General features: G+C 46.6%; 3 protein-coding genes across 8 annotated transcripts; 2 read left to right on the top strand and 1 right to left on the bottom strand.

The window, feature by feature from the left end:
* Positions 1 to 47: 47 nt before the first annotated feature.
* LOC114796454 (ATP-dependent 6-phosphofructokinase, liver type-like) lies at positions 48 to 13,350 on the top strand. Of its 3 annotated transcripts, XM_028990474.1 has the most exons (22): positions 48 to 2,370; positions 2,988 to 3,061; positions 3,659 to 3,736; positions 6,432 to 6,621; positions 6,697 to 6,862; positions 7,711 to 7,755; positions 7,831 to 7,939; positions 8,008 to 8,103; positions 8,179 to 8,271; positions 8,681 to 8,806; positions 9,000 to 9,064; positions 9,499 to 9,562; positions 9,672 to 9,818; positions 9,944 to 10,014; positions 10,098 to 10,185; positions 10,757 to 10,909; positions 10,992 to 11,156; positions 11,246 to 11,307; positions 11,784 to 11,895; positions 12,261 to 12,360; positions 12,452 to 12,557; positions 12,633 to 12,780. In XM_028990474.1, exons 1-22 carry the CDS (start codon positions 2,256 to 2,258, stop codon positions 12,778 to 12,780), a joined length of 2,373 nt encoding a protein of 790 aa, XP_028846307.1. In that variant the 5' UTR covers positions 48 to 2,255. The 3 variants fall into 3 exon arrangements, with proteins under 3 accessions (XP_028846307.1, XP_028846306.1, XP_028846308.1); XM_028990473.1 differs by having other exon boundaries at positions 8,008 to 8,271; positions 12,633 to 13,350; XM_028990475.1 differs by lacking the exons at positions 48 to 2,370; positions 2,988 to 3,061; positions 3,659 to 3,736; positions 6,432 to 6,621; positions 6,697 to 6,862 and having other exon boundaries at positions 7,466 to 7,755; positions 12,633 to 13,350.
* LOC114796456 (uncharacterized) lies at positions 13,231 to 19,124 on the bottom strand. Of its 4 annotated transcripts, none has more exons than XM_028990480.1 (14): positions 19,087 to 19,124; positions 17,429 to 17,502; positions 17,199 to 17,255; positions 16,831 to 17,119; positions 15,743 to 15,930; positions 15,620 to 15,668; positions 15,410 to 15,515; positions 15,246 to 15,333; positions 14,435 to 14,481; positions 14,201 to 14,343; positions 13,982 to 14,126; positions 13,861 to 13,902; positions 13,657 to 13,681; positions 13,231 to 13,569 (listed from the first exon to the last, which is right to left on the bottom strand). In XM_028990480.1, exons 2-14 carry the CDS (start codon positions 17,478 to 17,480, stop codon positions 13,421 to 13,423), a joined length of 1,380 nt encoding a protein of 459 aa, XP_028846313.1. In that variant the 5' UTR covers positions 17,481 to 17,502; positions 19,087 to 19,124; the 3' UTR covers positions 13,231 to 13,420. The 4 variants fall into 4 exon arrangements, with proteins under 4 accessions (XP_028846313.1, XP_028846311.1, XP_028846310.1 ...); XM_028990478.1 differs by lacking the exon at positions 19,087 to 19,124 and adding an exon at positions 17,652 to 17,707; XM_028990481.1 differs by lacking the exon at positions 19,087 to 19,124 and having other exon boundaries at positions 13,235 to 13,569; positions 16,831 to 16,920; positions 16,993 to 17,119; positions 17,429 to 17,645.
* On the top strand, positions 18,420 to 21,162 carry tmem169b (transmembrane protein 169b). Its single transcript, XM_028990482.1, has 2 exons — positions 18,420 to 19,365; positions 19,975 to 21,162. Exons 1-2 carry the CDS (start codon positions 19,101 to 19,103, stop codon positions 20,604 to 20,606), a joined length of 897 nt encoding a protein of 298 aa, XP_028846315.1. The 5' UTR covers positions 18,420 to 19,100; the 3' UTR covers positions 20,607 to 21,162.
* Positions 21,163 to 21,196: the final 34 nt, after the last annotated feature.

Below are 21,196 nucleotides of genomic sequence, written 5' to 3' on the forward strand. Positions count from 1 at the left end.
ATATTTTTTGGTCCTGTGTATTATTATCTTTTTTTTTTTTTTTTTTGGGTGAGCCCAGCAACAGATACTGAGAGATGATTCCGAGGTGGGGCCACAGAGTGACAGAGTGACTTTAACAAGGGACTCAGCTACCTGCTAAGGCCGGAGTTTCCTCTGGCGGGAACACAGGGTCGAATCCAGTTTTAAACACCAGCATGAAACCCTCTTCCCTTCGCCCGCCGACCCAGCGGATCCCCGTAGAACCTCCCCAGCATGCACTGGCCTGCAATACAAGAGCGCCAAAAAAAAACGCATTAAAATAAAAATAAAAAAAGACCAACGTATGAAAGGAAGACAGGCTTCCTGGGTCCCCCCTTGTCCACGGAAAGCCAGTGGGATCAGGACAATGACAATGAAGACTCCAGTTCAGGACTGAAAGCCTGGCGAAGGGCCGAGCCGGGCTGACGCGCCTTCCTCTTGTTGTTATTACGATCGTCGCTGTTAATATTTCTTCTGCTGTTATGTAATTACCAGAATGAGCGGCGGTTAGGACTGAGGTGCAGCATCCCTTCCGTGGCGCTCAGGCTCGTCTCGAAGTTGTTCCTCGAATGCGTGGTGGTAGGCCGGTTGTAGGGTTGCGGTGAGGGGAACACCAGGAGCACAGACACGGGGTAGAAGAAGAAGAAGAAGAAAAGGCAATAATTCGTGCTCCTGCTCAGGCCAACGCTCAGGATTGTCCAGCGGGCTGGACGCGTGCACTGATGAATGCTACAAGCAGGAACTCATTCATTTTTATGTAAATGAGCTTATCGATGTATGCGTCTAGAAAATGAAGATTCAACCGGTTTTGTAAATAGCTGTAATTATAACAATAATAATAGTAGTAATAATAATAATGAAGCTTTTGCTGGTTTGACGCTCAGGTATTGAGTTCTTCAGCTGACTATTGGCCACGCCGTTGTAGCAGGGAGTGTCCACAAGGTGGCGACAGCCATTAAGTGACATGTGAGACTGGTCGTTAAATGTATTTACCTGTGTCATAATGAACAATATTACTTTTAGTTTTCTTTTCTTTTCTACACAAATGTAAAAACAAAAGATGGTTTGCTGCACCTCCGCTGTAATTGTTAATGTTTGACGGTTTGGTTTGTGTGTCGAAAGAGTCATTAGGCCGTCAGAACACTAACCGGCCTGGAGCTGGGTCAGAGGTCAGAGGTCGTGCACGTCTGGCCTGGACCAGGCCGCCTGGGACGCTTTCCTTCAGTGTTTACACGTCTTCTTCACGTGTCCCAGTCACCAGAAATCAGAACCAAGACATGAACTTGTCCGTCTAGGAGAAAACTTGCTTTTTGATGTTTTGTTTTTTTTGTAGCTGGCCTACATGTTTATTACAATTAACTTATTATAGAGAACCTGTGCAGTTCAGGGAAACAGAAGTGATTCATTTCTGACGTTTAATTTCATGTCATTTTTTCTTTCTTCCACATCTGTCAGTAAGTATTGCTGGGATATAAAACCTCAGTGGTGGCTGTATGTCGTGATGACGTTATTGGGGCTGATGAAGGGATCGACCTGTGTGGCAGTAAAACGAGGGGATCGTTTCGTCACGCTGTCCGCTGTTTCTTTACGACGGGCATTATTATCCGGGGGGGGGGAGGAATTTGCACTTGTACAGTATAATGGCCGTGTGGACACCGTCCTCCTCCTCCAGAAGTCTCTCTCTCTCACACACACACACACACACACTCTCACACACTCAACTAGTATTTAACTAGCAGTACGTGGACCTTCTAGTATTAGTGGCATTTTAAAAGAGGGACAGTCACAGGCTCCATCCCTTCATGTGAACCCGGGGATTATTGCATTTCTGCTTGTCTTCTCCCTCCCTCCCTCCCTCCCTTCCCCCCGAAGGGCCCGCCTTCTCCTCCGGTTGTTCTTGAATGGCGTGGCGACCCGCCAGTCCCGGCAGTTTCCTGTGTGCCGTCCACCGACGCGGAATAAACGCCGAATACTGTACCGAGCGCCGCGTCCGCGTCTTCTGTTCTTCTGTCTTCCCTCCTCTTCCGTGGCGTATTATCGTCGTCGGTAACATTACAATAACGCCCCATAACCGGGTGGTGGGTTCTTGTCACTTTTTAAAAAAAACTAAATAACGAGGGGAGGGGCCTCCTGCGCGAGGGGCGTGGTCTGTTGAAAGAGGGGCGGGGCCCGCCAGGCTCGGCGGCGACAGCGCGTCGTCGGGACCAGGAAAGCGTCGGCCCGGGGAGAAACTGAGGATGACGTCCGGAGGCCTGGAGAAGCTGAAGATGACGTCCGGAGGCCTGGAGAAGCTGAAGATGACGGGCGCCGGCCGCGCCGTCGCGGTGCTCACCAGCGGCGGAGACGCGCAAGGTGGGCGACGCGCGGACACTTCCGTTCCGTTTCGCTTCTTTTTCGTCTCTTTTTTTTCCCATTATTTATAATTAAACGCCGTTTAGGCCAGGTGAATACAACTCGAACCTTTTCTCCTCATTCAATAACTTTTAAGACTACAGCAGTACTCACAGTGCTCTTTGAAACGCTTCCTGCGTGAATGGGCGTGTCACTGTACGTGGGCACATTTTATACGTCATCGCTGATCTTTAATAAAACAAATTACACAATAACCAGCTAGTATTATTATTATGTACTTTACTCACTGATTTGGAAACCAATGAAAGAGCATTTGCCTCTGTTCATCTGTGTGCCCTTTTTGCGACCTTTCTGTGACCTTTCACCCACTGTACTAGGGTGGTAGTACCCTAGGAAGTAAAACGCTTCCTATGAACCAGAAGACCACACAGTCCCAGGTTCTAACCCCACGTACTGGCACTGTGTCCCTGCTTAACCCTGAGTGTCCCCAGAGGGGGACTGTCCCTGTCACTGCTGATTCTAAGGCACTCTGGATAAAGGCGTCTGCTCAATGCCATAGTATCTGCGTGCCTGGGCAGGAAATGGGGTATCACCCTTAACCTTTCGACCTTATATAGGTATGAACGCTGCTGTGCGCGCAGTCACCAGGATGGGAATCTATGTTGGAGCCAAGGTGTATCTTATTTACGAGGTACGTTTTACTACGTGGACTACGCACACTAGCAGCCAAAAGTCTGGACCAGACCCTACTCATGTAGGTTTTGCGTTTTTTTTTTTTTACACTACAGAACAAACCTGAAGATGCGCGACTATGTAATAACACACGTGAAGTTGTGTAAAAAATCGGACAACTTTTGCTGTGACGGCAGCATTTCACACTCGTGTTAATGAGCGTCTCATCAAGCGGCTTTTGTTGATGATGACAACAGTGAACAAAGCCGCCATGACGGATTCATCCAACATGCTTCACTTTCTCCTGCTACAACAAATATTAAATATGTTTCTTGTGTTGGACTCTTCAAAATGACTCCATCTTAGTCTCCATAACCCACACAGAGTAGGGCCGTCCAGAACTTTTGATTGGTACTGTGTGTGTGTGTGTATATGTCTTGTACATGTTAATTAGTGCCTAAGATATCTAAAAGGTAATAAATTCGGCTCCAGCAGTACCCGTTACATGTGCACTACGTAACGGGACGTTTTAGCCACGCCCCTACTATTATTCTGCCAGGGCACAGTAATGGGGCTGGGTGTGTGTGTCTCATAACCGTCATATTCTTTCCTTTAGGGATATCAGGGACTGGTCGATGGAGGTGACAACATCAAGCTTGCCCACTGGCACAGTGTCACCAACATCATCCAGCTGGTGAGGCAACAATGGCCGTTCATATTTAACCGTGTGCTGTTATCAGCTTGCTAGAAGATTGCAGAATTGTACTATTATTAACGTTCTTCTGAGTCGTGCAATTCATCCGCTTCAGGTCCATCAGTGTTACGTAGTCCGAAGCAAAATTGCTGGAATAGGAGGTTTCAGTGAACAATGGCACCATGGTCCTAAAACTAATCATAAAACTACCGTGACCTCTATTTTTCGTCTGATCCTGGTTTGATGTGACCTTTCTCGTTCTGTTTTCCTCCCGTCCTGGCGAGTGGTTGGTTAAGCTGGCGAGATTCCATTGTACGGTCCTAAGCTTGCTGCATGCGTTAAATAAGCGTGTAAATGTCGTTACTGTGGCACCGGGGTGGAATTAAGGATTTGACCTCCCTGGGGCAAGGGGACTTGTCTCGGCCTCCGTCTTTGCGAAAACGTCATTTGTTCTGCATGCTCGGCCAATAATCCCCCGTGGCTGCGGGCCGGAGGAACGACCTGTCGTGTGAACGGAGGTAAAGTTCTTACTAGGGCTGCACGATTTGGGGAAAAAGACATATTGCAATAATTGAGATCAATATTGCGATATGCGATTGTGATATGATAAAGGACACTTGCTTGTATATCAATGAAAAGTCGCATACAAATTACTAATAATGAAATGTTTAATTTCAAAGTGAAACATACAAACTACTTATTACAACTTGAAATGGGTGGTAGTAGCCTAGTGGGTAACACACTCGCCTATGAACCAGAAGACCCGGGTTCAAACCCCACTTACTACCATTGTGTCCCTGAGCAAGACACTTAACCCTAAGTTGCTCCAGGGGGACTGTCCCTGTAACTACTGATTGTAAGTCGCTCTGGATAAGGGCGTCTGATAAATGCTGTAAATGTAAATGTAAATGTAAATGCCCAGTGCTTTCAAAATACAATATTCTACAAAATTAAATAATCACAAAAACTCTTTACATTACTGTCGAACGACAAACCCTGGTAAGGCTAAACAACTGTTTTGATTATATTTGGCCATTATAAAATCCTATAGTTCTTACGTTTAACCAAAACGTTGTTTGGAGGCTGACTTGAACTCAAGGATGCATAGCTTTGCTAGCTTAGCTAAGGTTAAGATCTGTAAATTGAGGTGAATTTCTTTAGGAAACCTTCAAAGCTTGAGAAAAGTTAACTAAACAGATAAAAACAGTCTAACTAGTTAATGCCTACGTTTAGCCAAAACGTTGTTTGGAGGCTGACTTGAACACAGGAATGCATATCTTCGCTAGCTTAGCCTATTTTAGCTAAGGTTAAGACTTATAAAACGGGATTTTATAAAGGCCAAATATATTCAAAACAATTGTCCAGCCTTACCTATGAAATGTAATCCCCCCGGGATCTGGTTTGGAGCGTACAGCGGTTTGTACAGCCCCAAGCAGCACAAGAGTGAGGCATTTTTATGCACTTCTCTCTATAGACATGTATATGCTTCACGCCACAGCAGAGACTCTCGCAAAATGGCGCGACGTTGACGTACGATGCAGCGCGTCATGCGACGTCGACCCACGAGTCATGTGACCAAACACATCACATCCGACTGAAGTGAGACTTCAGTCAGCTCGCAAACTTTGAGAGAATGGATCGGATATGTTGCCGATCCAATCCATGTACTAATCATTTAAATCGCAGCTTTTTGCGTTCATGTAATCGCACAGACTGACATCGCGATTACGATTGCGATTAGATTAATCGTGCAGCACTAGTTCTTACCGAAACGAATTGGCCTCAAATGTGCAGACAGTTCCACAGCCAGGCAAGCCACGCCCGCTCGGCTCAAAATATCCCCCGGTGTCACACCTTGTTTTTTTTTTTAACTGCCTGAACAAACCATGAAGTGTCATGCCTGATATATTAATATACAGTAGAGGCCAAAAGTTTGGACGCACCTTCTCATAAATGTGTCTTTATTTTCATGACCATTTACGTTGGTAGATTCTCACTGAAGGCATCAAAACTATGAATGAACACATGTGGAGTTATGTACTTAACAAAAAGTGGAGACCTGGCCTCCACAGTCACCGGACCTGAAGATGGTTTGGGGTGAGCTGGACCAACAAGTGCTAAACACCTCTGGGAACTCCTTCAAGACTGTTGGAGAACCATTTTGAACCTCTTGAAGCTCATCGAGAGAATGCCAAGAGTGTGCAAAGCAGTAATCAGAGCAAAGAAACTAGAATATAAAACATGTTTTCACTTATTTCACCTTTTTTTGTTAAGTACATAACTCCACACGTGCTCATTCGTAGTTTTGATGCCTTCAGTGAGAATCTACCAACGTAAATGGTCATGAAAATAAAGAAACACATTGAATGAGAAGGTGTCCAAACTTTTGGCCTGTACTGTATATAGATAAATAGAGATGTATAAAATATCTATACAAATGTGACATTTTGCATGAAGTTTTGATGGTCGTTATTAATTTTTGTCGGCTGAAATTCACAGTCGTACATGAAACGAGAGGCATGATATTTCAGGGGCAGTTTCTGAAACTCAGTCTGAACCGAATCAGCGTCTGCATCCAATGGACAGTCGCGTCCTATTTATTACTGTTTATTAATGTGGTATCAACTGGTCCCAGCTGGACTGGGTGACGACCAGGAAGCGTGTGCATTGTTTTGTCCGCTCCCCTCTGCTGTAGGGCGGTACGGTGATTGGCAGTGCCCGCTGCAAATCGTTCATGACGCGGGAGGGCCGCCTGGCCGCGGCCTTCAACCTGGCGAAGCGCGGCGTCACCAACCTGTGCGTGTGCGGCGGGGACGGCAGCCTCACCGGGGCCAACTGTTTCCGCGCCGAGTGGAGCGGACTGCTGGAGGAACTGGTTCAAAAAGGTGAGGGCTTCACCATCCCTTTTCAGACGTCTTTGCGCGCATATTAGTTTTAAATGCGTGCAAATCCTCCGCCAGGCCGGATCAGCGAGGCAACGGCGAAGCAGCACAGCCACCTGAACATCGTGGGGCTCGTCGGCTCGATCGACAACGACTTTTGCGGCACGGACATGACCATCGGCGCAGACTCGGCCCTCCACCGCATCATGGAGGTGGTGGACGCGATCAGCACTACTGCAGTGAGGTGCATGGCTGGCATGATTCGAACCCCTTCCTGTCAAAAGGGGCGTTTCCCTAAAACTCCTAAAACCTGGCCACGCCCACTACCACATGCAGGTTGTCCGCACTTTAATTCCCATTAGTGATTTTTTTAATAAAAATCTTGATAAATAGCTGTTTTAATGGGTTAGCAGTTCAACTTTAATTTAAAAAAAAAATAAAAACGTGCTATTTACTTGTGTGGAATGTAATTCAGCATTCCTCATAGAAGCGCGGGGATGTGATCGTGTCTGAACCTGTCCCACTTTTTTTTTTTTTTTAAAGTGGATAATTCCACCTCAGCATTGACATTCTCACCTCCTATTGGTTGAATAGCATTGACAGTGCGGTTATGTGCTATAACAAGGCCTAGGTTGTTTTAAGGTTTTTACGAATTCGCTCGAAGAAGTATATTATCCCCCAGAAATCCTTTTTTTTTACTTTTTGCACAAAGTACTTTTTTTTTTACCTTATATATACTTTGACTTCTCCCATTTGCACACCTTCACCCTACCTGTTACACATATTTTATGTTTTAGGTCAAAGACATAAAAGTGTAATATTTGGTTATGTTTGCAATATTTGCAAACTGTGGTCAGTAGCAGTCGCTAAAGCATTTCACTGCATATCATACCGTGAATGACTATGTATGTGACGAATAAAATTTGAATTTGAAATTGAATTTGAACTATCCGAGGTCCTTCCGCTCTGTGCTGTTTGCTTTGTGCATGTAATGATAATGACGCTCATCAGTGCCGTTTTCCTCGCTAGGAAGCTACTTTTGCCCGTGTGTTCGGTCGTGCTTCCTTGTCCAATCTGATGCTTTACTTTTAGCCACCAGCGTGCGTTTGTCCTGGAGGTCATGGGTCGCCATTGCGGGTGAGTTGTCTCCTGCACTGCGTTCTTTTTAATAAGCGCTGTGAGAACTGGCTCATGTCGCTGTTCTGCGTACAGCTACTTGGCTCTGGTGTCGGCGCTGGCGTCCGGGGCGGATTACCTCTTCATTCCGGAAGCGCCCCCTGAGGAGGGCTGGGAGGATCACATGTGCTCACGTATGGAGGAGGTGAGAATCCCGCCGCTCTCCTTCCTGATCCAGAAATGGCGTGTAAATATGAATTTATGTGCATTCAGACTCGCAAAAAGGGATCCAGGCTCAACATCATCATCCTCGCTGAAGGGGCCATCCACAAATCGGGCGAGCCGATCTCCTCAAACTACGTTAAGGACGTAGGTGCCGCCACCGGCTGTATGGACATCAGTGTCACGTTTTGTATGGTGAACCGATCTCACGCCTGCTTACAGCTGATTGTGAAGAGACTTGGATATGACACAAGAGTCACTGTGCTGGGGCACGTCCAGAGGGGCGGGACACCCTCCGCCTTTGACCGGGTCATGGTAAGTTGAGGACCCCGCGTGATGTGGTAGTAGCCACAAAGTCCCAGGTTCAAACCCCACATACGACCATCGTGTCCCTGAGCAAGACACTTAACCCTGTGTGTCTCCAGGGGGATGGTCCTTGTCACTACTGATTGTCCCTGTCACGTACAGTCATACCGTGTATAAAAAAAATTTAATTTGATTGTACTCTAGCAGATGACACACAGAGGACCTACTTGCTTTGGAATTCAGCCCCTCTGTGAATTTGACCTCCCTCCTTCCTGCTAGGCTCATATAGAGCTAGTTGTACAGAAGTCGGCATTCTAGATCATTTGGACATAGACAATCTATAATTTAGTCCACGGAGTGGACGTGCACTGGAAATGATGTCACGTCACATGTGTCTGACCTCCTGTACTTCCCGCAGAGCAGTCAGCTGGGCATCGAGGCGGTGGTGGCGCTTCTGGAGGCAACGCCGGACACCCCTGCTTGTGCCGTCGGCCTTTCAGGCAACCGGGCTGTGCGGCTGCCCCTGATGGAGTGTGTGCAGATGGTACGTTCATGGTCTTCTTTTGAAGACGACACATTCGCCTCTTAATTTAAGTGTCTCCAGGGGGGGGACTGTCCCTGTAACTACAGAATGTAAGTCTTACTGGATAAGGGCGTCTGACAAATGCGATAAATGTAAAATGGCTAAAAGGCATTAGGACTGTCAGGATAGTGCTATAATGCAGTCTCATCTGTAGACTAAAGAGGTCCAGAAGGCCATGAACGAGAAGAGATTTGAAGAAGCCATTCAGCTGCGAGGGAAGTAAGTGTTCGTGTCTTTACGAGGGCTGTCAATTTTTGCAAAGCATTAGTTGCGATTCATTTGAGTTAATTATGAATTAATAACGATTAATTATTAGGACTAAAGCTTGCTAAAATATTGAAGACTATTACAGAGAATGTGGGAAAGAGGCTCAGGGCAAATCTGTTAGAAAAAAAGCACAGATCAAGCAATAGGAAATTAAATCTATTTAGACAATGTTGGTGAATGCATTGACCAGTCAGTTGGGTTTACTGCGGTTTAAGCCAGATATGTGGTCGCAAGTGAGAAACAACCACTGGTTGACTGTCCTGTTGATGCAGCGCATACATGTGAGCATCCAGTGATCAAAACGTTTCATTTATTTTAACGTCTTAAATATTTCTAATCAATTGTAACAATTAACACCCAACTTTTCCCTCATGGCTTCGTTTCAGGAGCTTCGAGAACAACTGGAACATCTACAAACTTCTTGCTCACCAGAAAGCTGCGCAGTCTGCGGTAAACGTTGAATAAAACAGTTTACCGTTTGATACTGAGCTCTTGAGAACGAGGACAGTTTTGGTAGAAAACATATTTCCCAGCATGCATCATTTCTGCTGTCCGACAGAGCCAGTTTTCCATGGCAATCCTGAACGTCGGCGCTCCGGCTGCAGGCATGAATGCCGCAGTGCGCGCTGCAGTGAGGGTGGCCCTCGCTGAGGGACACAAGGTCTACACTGTCATCAATGGCTTTGAGGGACTTGCCAATGGCGAGGTACAATAGCCCACGTCCTCCATTCAGGATGGTTAATTGTCAGCGTGACCACTAGGGGCGCTGTTATTTCAATAACACGAAACATTAAAAACAAAATGAATCTTTATTAAACTTTATATAAAAAGGTCACGGAAGCAAAGTGGAACTTTGTAGCTGGCTGGACTGGCCAAGGTGGATCACTTCTAGGAACAAAAAGGTAAAGCATAAAAACATTAAGCATCTGGCCAGAATCTAGAATATACAGAATGTCTGCTGAGTCGTGAATTTTCTCTGCAACAGAACTCTCCCCAGCACATGCATGGACGAGATTGTAGGAAACATCAAGAAGTTCAGCATCCAGTCTTTGCTGGTTGTTGGCGGATTTGAGGTGAGGACATCAAATTGATCTACAACGAAGGGATCATTAGACCGACTCATCTTCTCTACAGCCTTCTCACCATCCAGTTCTTGAGGAGAGTCAGTTGTTGTGAAAGATCTAATGCCGTGATCCTCTCAACTTGGCTTGGCTCCACCCTCAACATGTTCAGATAGAGCTTTGTCAGTACTGTAGAGTAGTAGTAGCCTAGCGGGTAACACACTCGCCTATGAACTGGAAGACCCAGGTTCAAATCCCACTTACTACCATTGTGTCCTTGAGCAGGACACTTAACCTTAAGTTGCTTCAGGGGGGGACTGTCCCTGTAACTACTGATTGTAAGTCGCTCTGGATAAGGGCGTCTGGTAAATGCCATAAACGTAAATGTAAATGGTTAATTCCTTACTGTCTGACCAGCAGTGCAACTTCGTGCGTGCACGGTTCATATTGGGCTGGTTGCGTTTTCAAATTTGAAAATCTAGAATATTGCCCACCGGGGCCAAAGTTGGAGAGCCCTGCTTTTGACGATTTAGAAGGTAGTCATGAAGTCACCACTGCTGCTGGTCCTTTGGTCCTCCCGCAGGCTTTTGAGGGGATCCTGGAGTTGGTCGAGGCTCGCAGCCGCTACACTGAGCTCTGCATCCCCATGTGTGTCATTCCCGCCACCATCAGCAACAACGTCCCAGGAACGGAATTCAGCTTGGGCTCCGATACTGCTGTCAATGCCGCCATGTCTGTGAGTAAGGGAGCAATCCCAGCCTGAAGAGTCAAAGGTCATTTGAAGTCACCGGAAATGTCACCGCTTTTATGACCTTCAGAGCTGCGACAAGATCAAGCAGTCGGCGACGGGGACCAAGAGACGGGTGTTTGTGGTGGAGACTATGGGTGGCTACTGTGGCTACCTGGCCACCACCACGGGCATTGCGGTTGGCGCTGACGCTGCCTACATCTTTGAAGATCCCTTCAACATACATGACCTTCAGGTGCAACAGCAGAAACCCACAAAACGTCATGCTTATGGTCCATTTGCTGCAGCGGGACACTCATCACTTGTCTCCTTCTCCTTTGACAGACGAACGTTGAGCACCTCTCGGAGAAGATGAAGAAGGACATCCAGAGAGGTCTGGTTATGAGGTAGAGTGAAAGTGATTAATCACAGCCCAGCACCCCGTGCACACGGTGAACTGTGGTCTCTGCATTTAACCGTCTCCTGTCCCCGGAGTTATATCAGGTTTAATGTGATCACGCTATAAAAAAAAATTCAATCTACAAGAGCACTGCGCAATAGAACTGTGAATCTTAGCATTTTAGTCGGGCTCGGGGTCAAGTCGAGCTCGCGAGGTAAACAAAAGGTCAAGGCTTTGGTCATTTGTCTTATTAAATGTTTTAGTGAAATGTTAATTTGGGTGATGGGTTTTGATAATAAGAGTTGCGAAAATGGATGCCGAGGAGGTGAAACGGACGCCAGACTCGATTAAGTTTTAAACCCGCACGTTTCCTTTCCCGGACTTTTAAAAAAGCCGTATTTGTCGGGTCTACTGCGAATCCCCACTTTTTCGCAAGCAAAACAAACACAGGACTTGCGCTGACGTTGTTGTGATTGTTTGGAGGAATGAGAAGTGCCACGAGCAGTACACCACGGAATTCATCCACAAGCTGTACTCGGCCGAGGGGAAGGGCATCTTCGACTGCAGGATGAACGTGCTCGGACACCTTCAGCAGGTGCGAGGGAAATGCTGGCAAGGAGATCAGTCTCGCCAAGTGCTTATTCTTCAAAATCTAATTCGTACATTTTGTATTATCACTTCCTTGTGGTCCCCAAAAGCTATTGTTTCAGACTGCATTATAAAAGAAGATCAAGACATTTGAAACCGCAGCTATTATGTATCTAATAACACATCTAAAATAAATGGATATTTTTAATAACCAACAAAATAATGTCCTGATCGTTTGGAGATGTTTAAATGATGCAGCGTTTATGCATTCACGTACTGTTCGGAGGACGCCCTCAGCTTTCTGGACAGTTTTTTGGTTGGTGTTGTAATTAATGTACAATTACATTCCGTGACACCTTTGGCTCTTAACAGGGTGGAGCACCTTCACCATTTGACAGGAACTTTGGAACCAAGCTGGGAGTGAGATCTGTCGAGTGGCTCACGCAGAAAATGATCGAAAATGTCAGACAGGGTAAAAAAAAACGGAAAAATACGCACGCCGCGGTGAGAGCGTAACGCATGACCAACAGGCTTGAATTTTTTTTGTCTTCCACCCCTGCCAGAGCGGGTGTTCGCCGAAGGCCCCGAGACCGTGTGCGTGGTTGGGCTCAACAAGAAGGCGCTGTCCTTCACCCCCGTGGCCGAGCTCAAGGCAGAAACGGACTTTGAGTGAGTTACACAAGCAAGCGAGACGCGTGTCCGGTTCTCCCGAAGCCGGTGTGACGGAGTTATACGCCCTTACAGGCACAGAATGGCCAAAGAACAGTGGTGGCTGAATCTGCGACTGACGCTGAAGATGTTGGCCAAATACCAGACCAGCTTCGACGAGTACGTCAGTGGAGACGTGGCGCACGTCACCCGGCGCTCTCTGAGCGTCGATACTGGCTTCTGAGGTGAACAGTTTATAACCAGCACGGTTGATCTTATTAGTCATTTGTGCAGCGCGTCAATTGTGTAAATGCGGTCCGTTAGAAGCTGTGAGCTCGCGTTGGCTCGCCGTGATTGGACGAGAGGCATTTTTTATATCGCTACGCTTTATTTGACTTTCCTTACCAATCACAGCATGATAATTGAACCATGTGCTACCTACATGATTGCCGACAGAATTATTTTGCTTCCAATTTAGAACTTTTCTGAACATTAAAATTTAAACTGTGATGCACCCTTGATCTTAAATTTTTGAACAGATATTTCTCATTTTGTATTTACCTTTTGTAATAACTAAACCTACTGTATTTATAATTGTAGTATGTAATTGTCATATAGAAAAAAAAATCACACATTGTGTGCACGAGTGCAATGTGAGATTCTTTTATTCAAGTTTTTAGCTAAACAAATCAATACTTTTATAGCATCGGTCTAACCTCAATGTGAAACAAACGTATTATAATGATAACAATAATGGGGGTGTTGAATCTGTCGTGCTGGTGAAATTGTACACAATAAATAAGACTGAACTGTTGACTGGTTACTGCTCACATTTTTTTTTTGCATAAATCAAACGACGAACAACCTTGAACTGCTGTAGATGACTAGAATTTTCCAAAGTTGAAAGAAAAGGGGAAGGCGTCACCAGATCCTCCCTTCTCTTCATTAGTGGGAGACTTCAAAGGGCTCTTGGGTGTGAAGGAAAACTGAAACTCGTCTTCAGATCTGCTCTCCACATTATCAAATGGAAAGCCTGCCAAATATAAGTATATAATAATAATAATTAATTATGTTTATGCAACATAATTAATTTATGCAACAATAAAGGGAAAAAAATCACCTGAGAACTTTGATTCAGGTGGTTTCTGTAAAGACAAAATGGAGCTTTAACCATTTAGTTACGATCGTATAGCGGATGCTTTTATTCATTACAGACAAGCTTAGGAGCTTAGGAAGCGTAACAAATGCTGCTTAGTTCAACGTGTGTGACCTTCAGAGCATATTAGAGTTTCAGATAACAGCAAGAAAAGAAGATATGTGATACCTTCTCACTGAAGTATGAACTTGTGAAACTGAAAGGAGTGTCCTGAAAATTAAATGTCAATAACACCATTAAAAATGACAAAAAATGGATTTTGATGGATCGGATGAAGAACGATCCTCACCTCCTCTCCTGTTGGTGATCCCACATCAAACCCACAGTCAAACCTTGAGAATCCAGGAGTTGTGGAACTGGAACTCAAGGAGAACACAAAAGCTGGGGACTTCTCGGTACCCTCACATCGTCCAGGAGAGCAATTGGGTGTGGCACTGGAGTGAAGAAACATGGGTATGTGATGGGTGCGACGTGCACAACCAAGATAATGAACCTGCCGGTGGCCTACTTCGCTGAGAACGTTGGGGTGTCCGCCGCGGCCTTCATTCGAGCCGGCGGTGTGTAGAAGCAAACATCTCCCTCTGAACTTTGCTCCTCTTCAGAGGGGCGTGGCATCTGCTCTGCGTCACTCGGCACGACCACCCCGACATCCTGCCAACAAAATGTACATTTCTATTACCTGACATAACGTCCTGGTGTATTTTATTTTATATTTATAATGATATGTCACAAGCATCACAACCTGCTGGCTTTCTCCCACTTGTTGTGAGCCTAATTCCACCGTTTCCTCTGGAAGATAAGCACATCATCAGCAATAGGGGTGTTAGGAAATATCAACAATAAATAAATATTGCAATATTTTACACATTGTGACATTGTATCGATGCAGGGAAATCAAATATCGATATTTCTGTAAACTAATTTAGTCCAGCGAGTGGTGCTGTTGAGAGTTTCCTTCAGTGAGGTCGGCAGAGACGAGAGTCAGCGTGCGACAACAGCCCCCACTCCTTTAGATGGCGCTGTACAGCTGGGTACTTACTGCTTGCCATTTCAGACAGAGTGAAATCGCAAATCATGACGGACCGATCACAGCATCTTACATTTACAGCATTTACCAGACGCCCTTATCCAGAGCGACTTACAGTCAGTAGTTACAGGGACAGTCCCCCCCTGGAGACACTCAGGGTTAAGTGTCTCGCTCAGGGACACGATGGTAGTAAGTGGGGTTTGAACCTGGGTCTTCTGATTCATAGGCGAGTGTGTTACCCACTAGGCCACTGCCACGCCTCTTCACTGCTATATCATACATGTATGACTGTGCATGAGACCAATAAAACTTGAATTTGAAATTTGTATTTCAGCTGTTTTTACATTTTACAGTGAACTGAATATCGCGATATATGTACACAGTATCACAATGTATCATGACACAATGGTACCGTGACTCGTGTATGGTGATACGTATCGTATCGTGAGATCCTTGCCAATTCACACCCCTAATCGCTAGTGTTCTAAGCGGTGAGAAGACGTCACAGTGCACCCTCGTCTTTCACCTGTATTCCTGAGGTCAGCATTTCCTCGACTCTCCACTAGCACGTCCTCGTCCACAGTGCCGGTATGATCATTGCGGAGATCTGAGCTCTGAGGAACAAGAGAATGGTACCAGAACGAAACCATAGAATGAGCGAATGTAGGGCAGAAAAATCAGCGTACATGCCTCAGGCGAAGGCTTCTGAATGTCCGTCTGAATCTTCTGAATCTTCTGAATCTCCATCTCTGCTTTTGCTGGTCCCAGTGGTCGTTCCGAGTCCAGATGCATCGTACTTTTTTGCAGAATTAGGGCGAGAAAGTAGAAAAAAAAGGATCAAATGAGAACCAAGCGTGTACTACATGCTACGAACATGCATTTAGGTGATTTAACAAACACCTGCACGCGTCTGATGCACGATCTGCAGCGGCTGAACTCCCCGCGGCTTCTGCGAAGAACAAACTCGTTTACGTGGGGAAAAGGACGCAAAAAACAAGACAACGAATGAGACAACGGCGGCACCCCGTGGCTCCTGTAGCTGTCGCGCCGCCGCCGCGATCTGGTCCTCGCAGGCCCGAATTCTCTGCTCGGTCTGCTCGTTCTCCGCCTGCACCGCGACGAGCCTCTCTGCCAGCGGATGCCGGCAGTACTGCTCTCTGTGCTTCTGGAGGACCTCCCTGTAGTCTTCGGTGCGTTCCTGGTGGACTCTCCTTCGGCACACAAGGCAGTGAAAATTCACCCGGCGCCTCTGCAACATTTACATTGACGTTTAAGGCATTTGGCCGACGCCCTTATCCATAGCGACTTGCAACGTGCTTCCATGTTACCATCGATGAAGAGATCAATTCTGGTTCACTAGGACCCCCAACTATGAATACAATCTTTTTATTCACTCTGTTCTAGTTTCTATACAGAAGTCAGACAAGAAGAAGGTTACAAGTTCATCTAAATATTCTCTAAAGAGGAAGGTCTTGAGCTGTCGTGTGAAGGTGCTCAGTGACTGAGCTGGAAGTTCATTCCACCACCGAGGGGCCAAGACGGAGAAGAGTCTAGATGAGTGTCTTCCTCGTACCTTCAGAGATGGAGGGACCAGGCGAGCAGTACTGGAGGCTCGGAGTATACGAGGTGCAGTGCGGGGTGTAATAAGGGCTGTGAGGTAGGATGGAGCTACTCCATGTTTGGCTTTGTAGGCCACCATCAGTATTTTGAACCTGATGCGTGCAGCTACTGGGAGCCAGTGGAGGTGACGTAGCAGAGGGGCGGTGTGGGAGAATTTGGGAAGGTTGAAGATCAGTCGTGCTGCTGCATTTTGTAGGAGTTGTGGAGGTCGGATGGTACGGTAGAGGTAGTGTGTAGTAGTCTAGTGGGTAACACACTCGCCGATGAACAAGAAGACCCGGGTTCGAATCCCACTTACTACCATCGTGTCCCTGAGCAAGACACTTAACCCTGAGTGTCTCCAGGGGGGGACTGTCCCTGTAACTACTGATTGTAAGTCGCTCTGGACAAGGGCGTCTGGTAAATGCTGTAAATGTAAATGTAAATGTAGGTAGACCAGCCTTTAGTTGGTTGGTAGACCAACCATCTCCTTTGTGCAGGAGGCCACTTACACGTCACGACTGCAGCTTTCTCGCCTCTCCCCCAGCTCCGCTTCCAGGCTCTTCTCGTACTGGAGCAGCAGGCCGTAGGCGCGCTTCAGACTAAGCGACAAGAGAGACGGCCGTGACGAACCCGCTGCGTACGAACCGTGCAGAAACGGAACGGGTGCAGACCTCCGGCCGCTCTCCTTGCATCGCTGTGCAGTGTTTTGCAAATGCACGATGTCCCCCTCGAGTTTGTCAATGGCCTTCCGCGTCTCTTCTATGTAGGCCTTCTTCTCGTGGACTCTCGCTTGGAAAACTGACGGGACACCAAATGCACGTTCGATTATTATTACAACACTTGCGGGTGCTTCTCAGACGAAACCTCGATCCTTTACTCTGTATCTGTTCTTCCTGCTCCTCCTTCTTCTGAGACAACTCCCGCGTCTGCAGTGCTAGGAAACAGGTATTTAATCCGACATTAATATCAGAAAAAAAACTCATCAATAAGTGATGGACATGTGACTTCTGTTCGAGTTCATTATTACTAAAGGCAGTAAAGGCTTCTTTTTTTTGTACTGTTACTGGATAAAAAAAATGTGTGGTTTCTGTGACAGGTTTTACTCACCTAACTGAACCAAAAGCGTGTTCAGATTTGCCAGAACATTTTGTCCATCCATTTTGAACGGGCTTCAGACCTGGCTGAAAACCAATGATTTAGACAACATTCATTAGCTTCGGGGGGTACCGAGCTTTAAAATGCCATTTTTAACGTGTGCTGTTGTTTGTTAGACATAGTTTTGTGGCGTGAATTGCGAGGATGGAGAGTTAGAATCTACATAACTCCTCACCAAGAAGCCGCGCCTGACGACACCGTCTCCCCGCGGCGTTGCCAGATCTCGATGGTGCAAACGGGCAAAGCAAACTGCAAAGCGCGAAAAGCGCTTTCCCGCTTCGGCCGTACGCGTAAATGTACACGCGAGCGTGTTGTAGAGCACCGAACAATTATCAGCGAACTCATGATTAAGAGATTAAAAAAGGAAGCAAGTTGCCGCTCATAAAAAGCGGATTTGGCAACACGCCTTGCTCTCGCGATACCGCGTCGGCCAAGATAACTGGTCAAGTCGCGCCCCCTGCTGCAAAAATTGCGGGGAAAATAAAGTTTATATCTTTGGCGAACAAATCTGACGTTTAGTACCGAAAGCCAAGTGTATACGGGTTGCTTCTTGCTTTCATTCGATTCCCATTTTCAAAAATGTGTATTTACTGACTCACAATCTGACTAAACATGCGTGTAAATTATAAAGCAAAGTATTTACTTTGCTTGATCCAGATGCACATCTAAGAAAGAATGTGAGGCGTCTATAGTTTCATTATAAGCAGTAATATCAATGATAATGCCTTTTGCCGGTATTACAGCATTTAAATGTGCTCATGTTTTAGACCGTCTTAGCATGTTTTTTTTACCACAAATTACATTTTCTGTAAAAATGATTAAAAACAATAACAATGACAGGGGAAACACCGTAACCGCCTTCCGAAAGCATTCTATTCAAATGAAGGTCCGTTTCTGTGACCCGATTGGACGGGCCGGAGGCCGAAGGGAAAGTGGGCGGGGTTAACGACATCCTTTGCCCCGAACGAGCGCATCTGGATGGCGGCCGATTCGCGTCGGGGTTTAGGAAAGCGGAGTATATATTGCACGTATATATTACACGGAGCCACGATTCGTGCGCCACAGCCTCGCTCCTTCTAAAAAAAAAAAAAAAAAAAAAAAAAAGGTAGGCCAGTCCTGCTCCGGCGCCATGACGGTTCTTTGGCCGGCGTGTGGGTGGGATTTAAAAGGAAAGGATCGGCTGTGGGGTGGGATATTGCCCGTTAATCCCCGGCTCCGGGTCCACGTCGAAACGGAACAAAGCGCATTATCGCCCGGCCCGGTTGATTTAAATTTCGAAAATAAATGTATGATATATTATAATAAATATAAAGGGTGTGGCTTTCGCTCTTGCCTTATCGGACCGTGCAGAAGGGTGTGGGCCGGCGAGGAGGGGGACGCGGCGCATCCTGTGCTTTTATGGACACGAGGGTGTGCAGAGGTGTGCGAATGAAGCATGCATGGAATCATGCAGGAAGATGGAAATGGGATGCCAGAGAGATAATTACTGCTTTTTTTTTTTTGTCCTTTTGTTGTTTAGGCTTCAGACAAATCGAAAGCGGCATGAGGGAGAGACAGGTGACATAGGATAGTTTTTTTTTTTTTTTTTTTTAAAGAAAGGAACATTGAACCTCGGGGTTCCAAGATGGAACAGTCAGAGCCATCGGGGGCCGAAAGCCCCCAGCTCACGTCCCTCCAGTCAGACACAACAGCCAGCCCGGCGGAAGACACAGAAGAGCCCGCCAGGACCCGGAGGAAGAGGAGGAAGAGGAAGGAGCCGCGGCCCGAATCCATCATAGTGTACCGCTCCGACGCGGACAGGCCGTCCGGCGAAGAAGCCGGCGCAGAAGAGGGCGCGGAGAGGAGCACGGAGGAGGGTGCCAAGTTCCTGGCCTCGTCGCCGGGTGAAGGTGAGGCGTGTGGATATGAATGTAATAAATGTAACGTAACCAAAACCCCACCCCACCACTGTCAAACGTTGATTAAATATCGGTTTAGCTAAACCTTTTATTGCATATCTGAAAGTTGAGTCGTGGCAACTGGACTTTCTTTCATTAATGTAGAGACGTTTCATTCTGCATCCACAGAACTTTGTCAATCTGAGATGTGATATTGACAAAGTTCATGCAAAATGAAACGTCTCTACATTAATGAAAGAAAGTCCAGTTGCCACGACTCAACTTTCAGACAAATTCGCCTGGACGACTGAGACTTTTATTGCATAATTTCCTTATTTCCACGAAACGGTGACATGAAGTGTGTGTTGAAAGTGACTGTGTTCTCCAGTTGTTCTCCTGTGTAATATTGTTCTCCATCTGTAGATCCATCATTCATTACTTTTCCCAGTTCATCTCGACATGTCAACATCAACGTTATTACCACGTTCACCTTTTAACCAGGATCATTTGTGTGTTTTACACTATTAGATACACGAATAATGTTCTATATTCATTCATCAGCGTGACATTGTTTTGTCATATTCATGTATAAGCTGACTGCATATTTTCTATACGTGGCAGGTGGGTGGACTTTGCCACCAGACAGCCGCTACGTGACCCTGACGGGCACTATTACCAGGGGGAAGAAGAAAGGTCAGGTGGTGGATATTCACGTGACCCTGACGGAAAAAGAGATACGGGAGATTGCAAAGTCGAAGGAGCGTCTGGATGCTGAGTGTGACGGAGGAAAGGAGGGCGCGCGTTCATGTGGCCTGGGCTTCGGCCAGGGTCCCCACGTGGTGCTGTGGAGCCTCTCCTGCGCCCCGGTCGTGTTCCTCCTCTCCTTCGTCACCTCCTTCTACTACGGCACGCTCACCTGGTACAACGTGTTCCTGGTGTACAACGAAGAACGGACCTTCTGGCACAAGATCACCGTGTGCCCGTTCCTCATCATCTTCTACCCCATGCTGATCATGGGCGTGTCGCTCTCCTTGGCCGCGTACGCGGCTCTCGTGCAGGTGTCGTGGGCCTTCAGCGAGTGGTGGGTGGCCGTGCGGGATTTGGAGAAGGGCTTTTGCGGGTGGGCCTGCGGGAAGCTTGGACTCGAGGACTGCTCCCCCTACAGCATCGTGGAGCTTTTGGACTCAGACACCATCTCAGGGACTTTGCAGGGAAAGGCTCAGGATGAGGACGTGCAGACGTCCTCCGTCTGAACGCTGTCACTGTGCAGAACACAAGATCTTTACACTCCTCACGTCACTGGTCCCAAATATTATCACCGTGTGCAGTATCAGCAGATCCTCTGTAGCGCCTCCTGCTGTCGATGTTCTCCACATATGTGGTCAAGTGTGACGGGCCTTGTTACAAAGGAAGGAATGATGCAGGATATCGTTTAAGATAAAGTGTGATATTTCTGCGCAATGTAAAAGTTTTTATTTATTTATTTATGTATTTATGACTATAACCGGGGAAACTGATTAACTTGACGTGGAACAGTCCTCCTGTGGCGGGGAGGAACCGATTCCGTTACTGGCACTGACTTGGCAACATGGCCAAGTCAGTGCCTTATGGACCCTTATTAATATTTAATCAAGCGGACGGTTTATAGTGCTGCAGTGCTTCTTATGAAAACCTCAACATCTTACGCCTTGTGGATGTTTGTGGAGAGTACGGTTACCCTTTTGACCCTTTTGTAACTCCTTAATGTAACACCTAATGCTCACTAATACCGTGCACAGAGTTTTAAACGATTCAATCTTTGCAAAAAGTCACATATTGGTGCTTCTCGGTATATGTAGACCAT

Source organism: Denticeps clupeoides, chromosome 9 (assembly GCF_900700375.1).
Source record: "Denticeps clupeoides chromosome 9, fDenClu1.1, whole genome shotgun sequence".
NCBI lineage: Eukaryota > Metazoa > Chordata > Actinopteri > Clupeiformes > Denticipitidae > Denticeps > Denticeps clupeoides.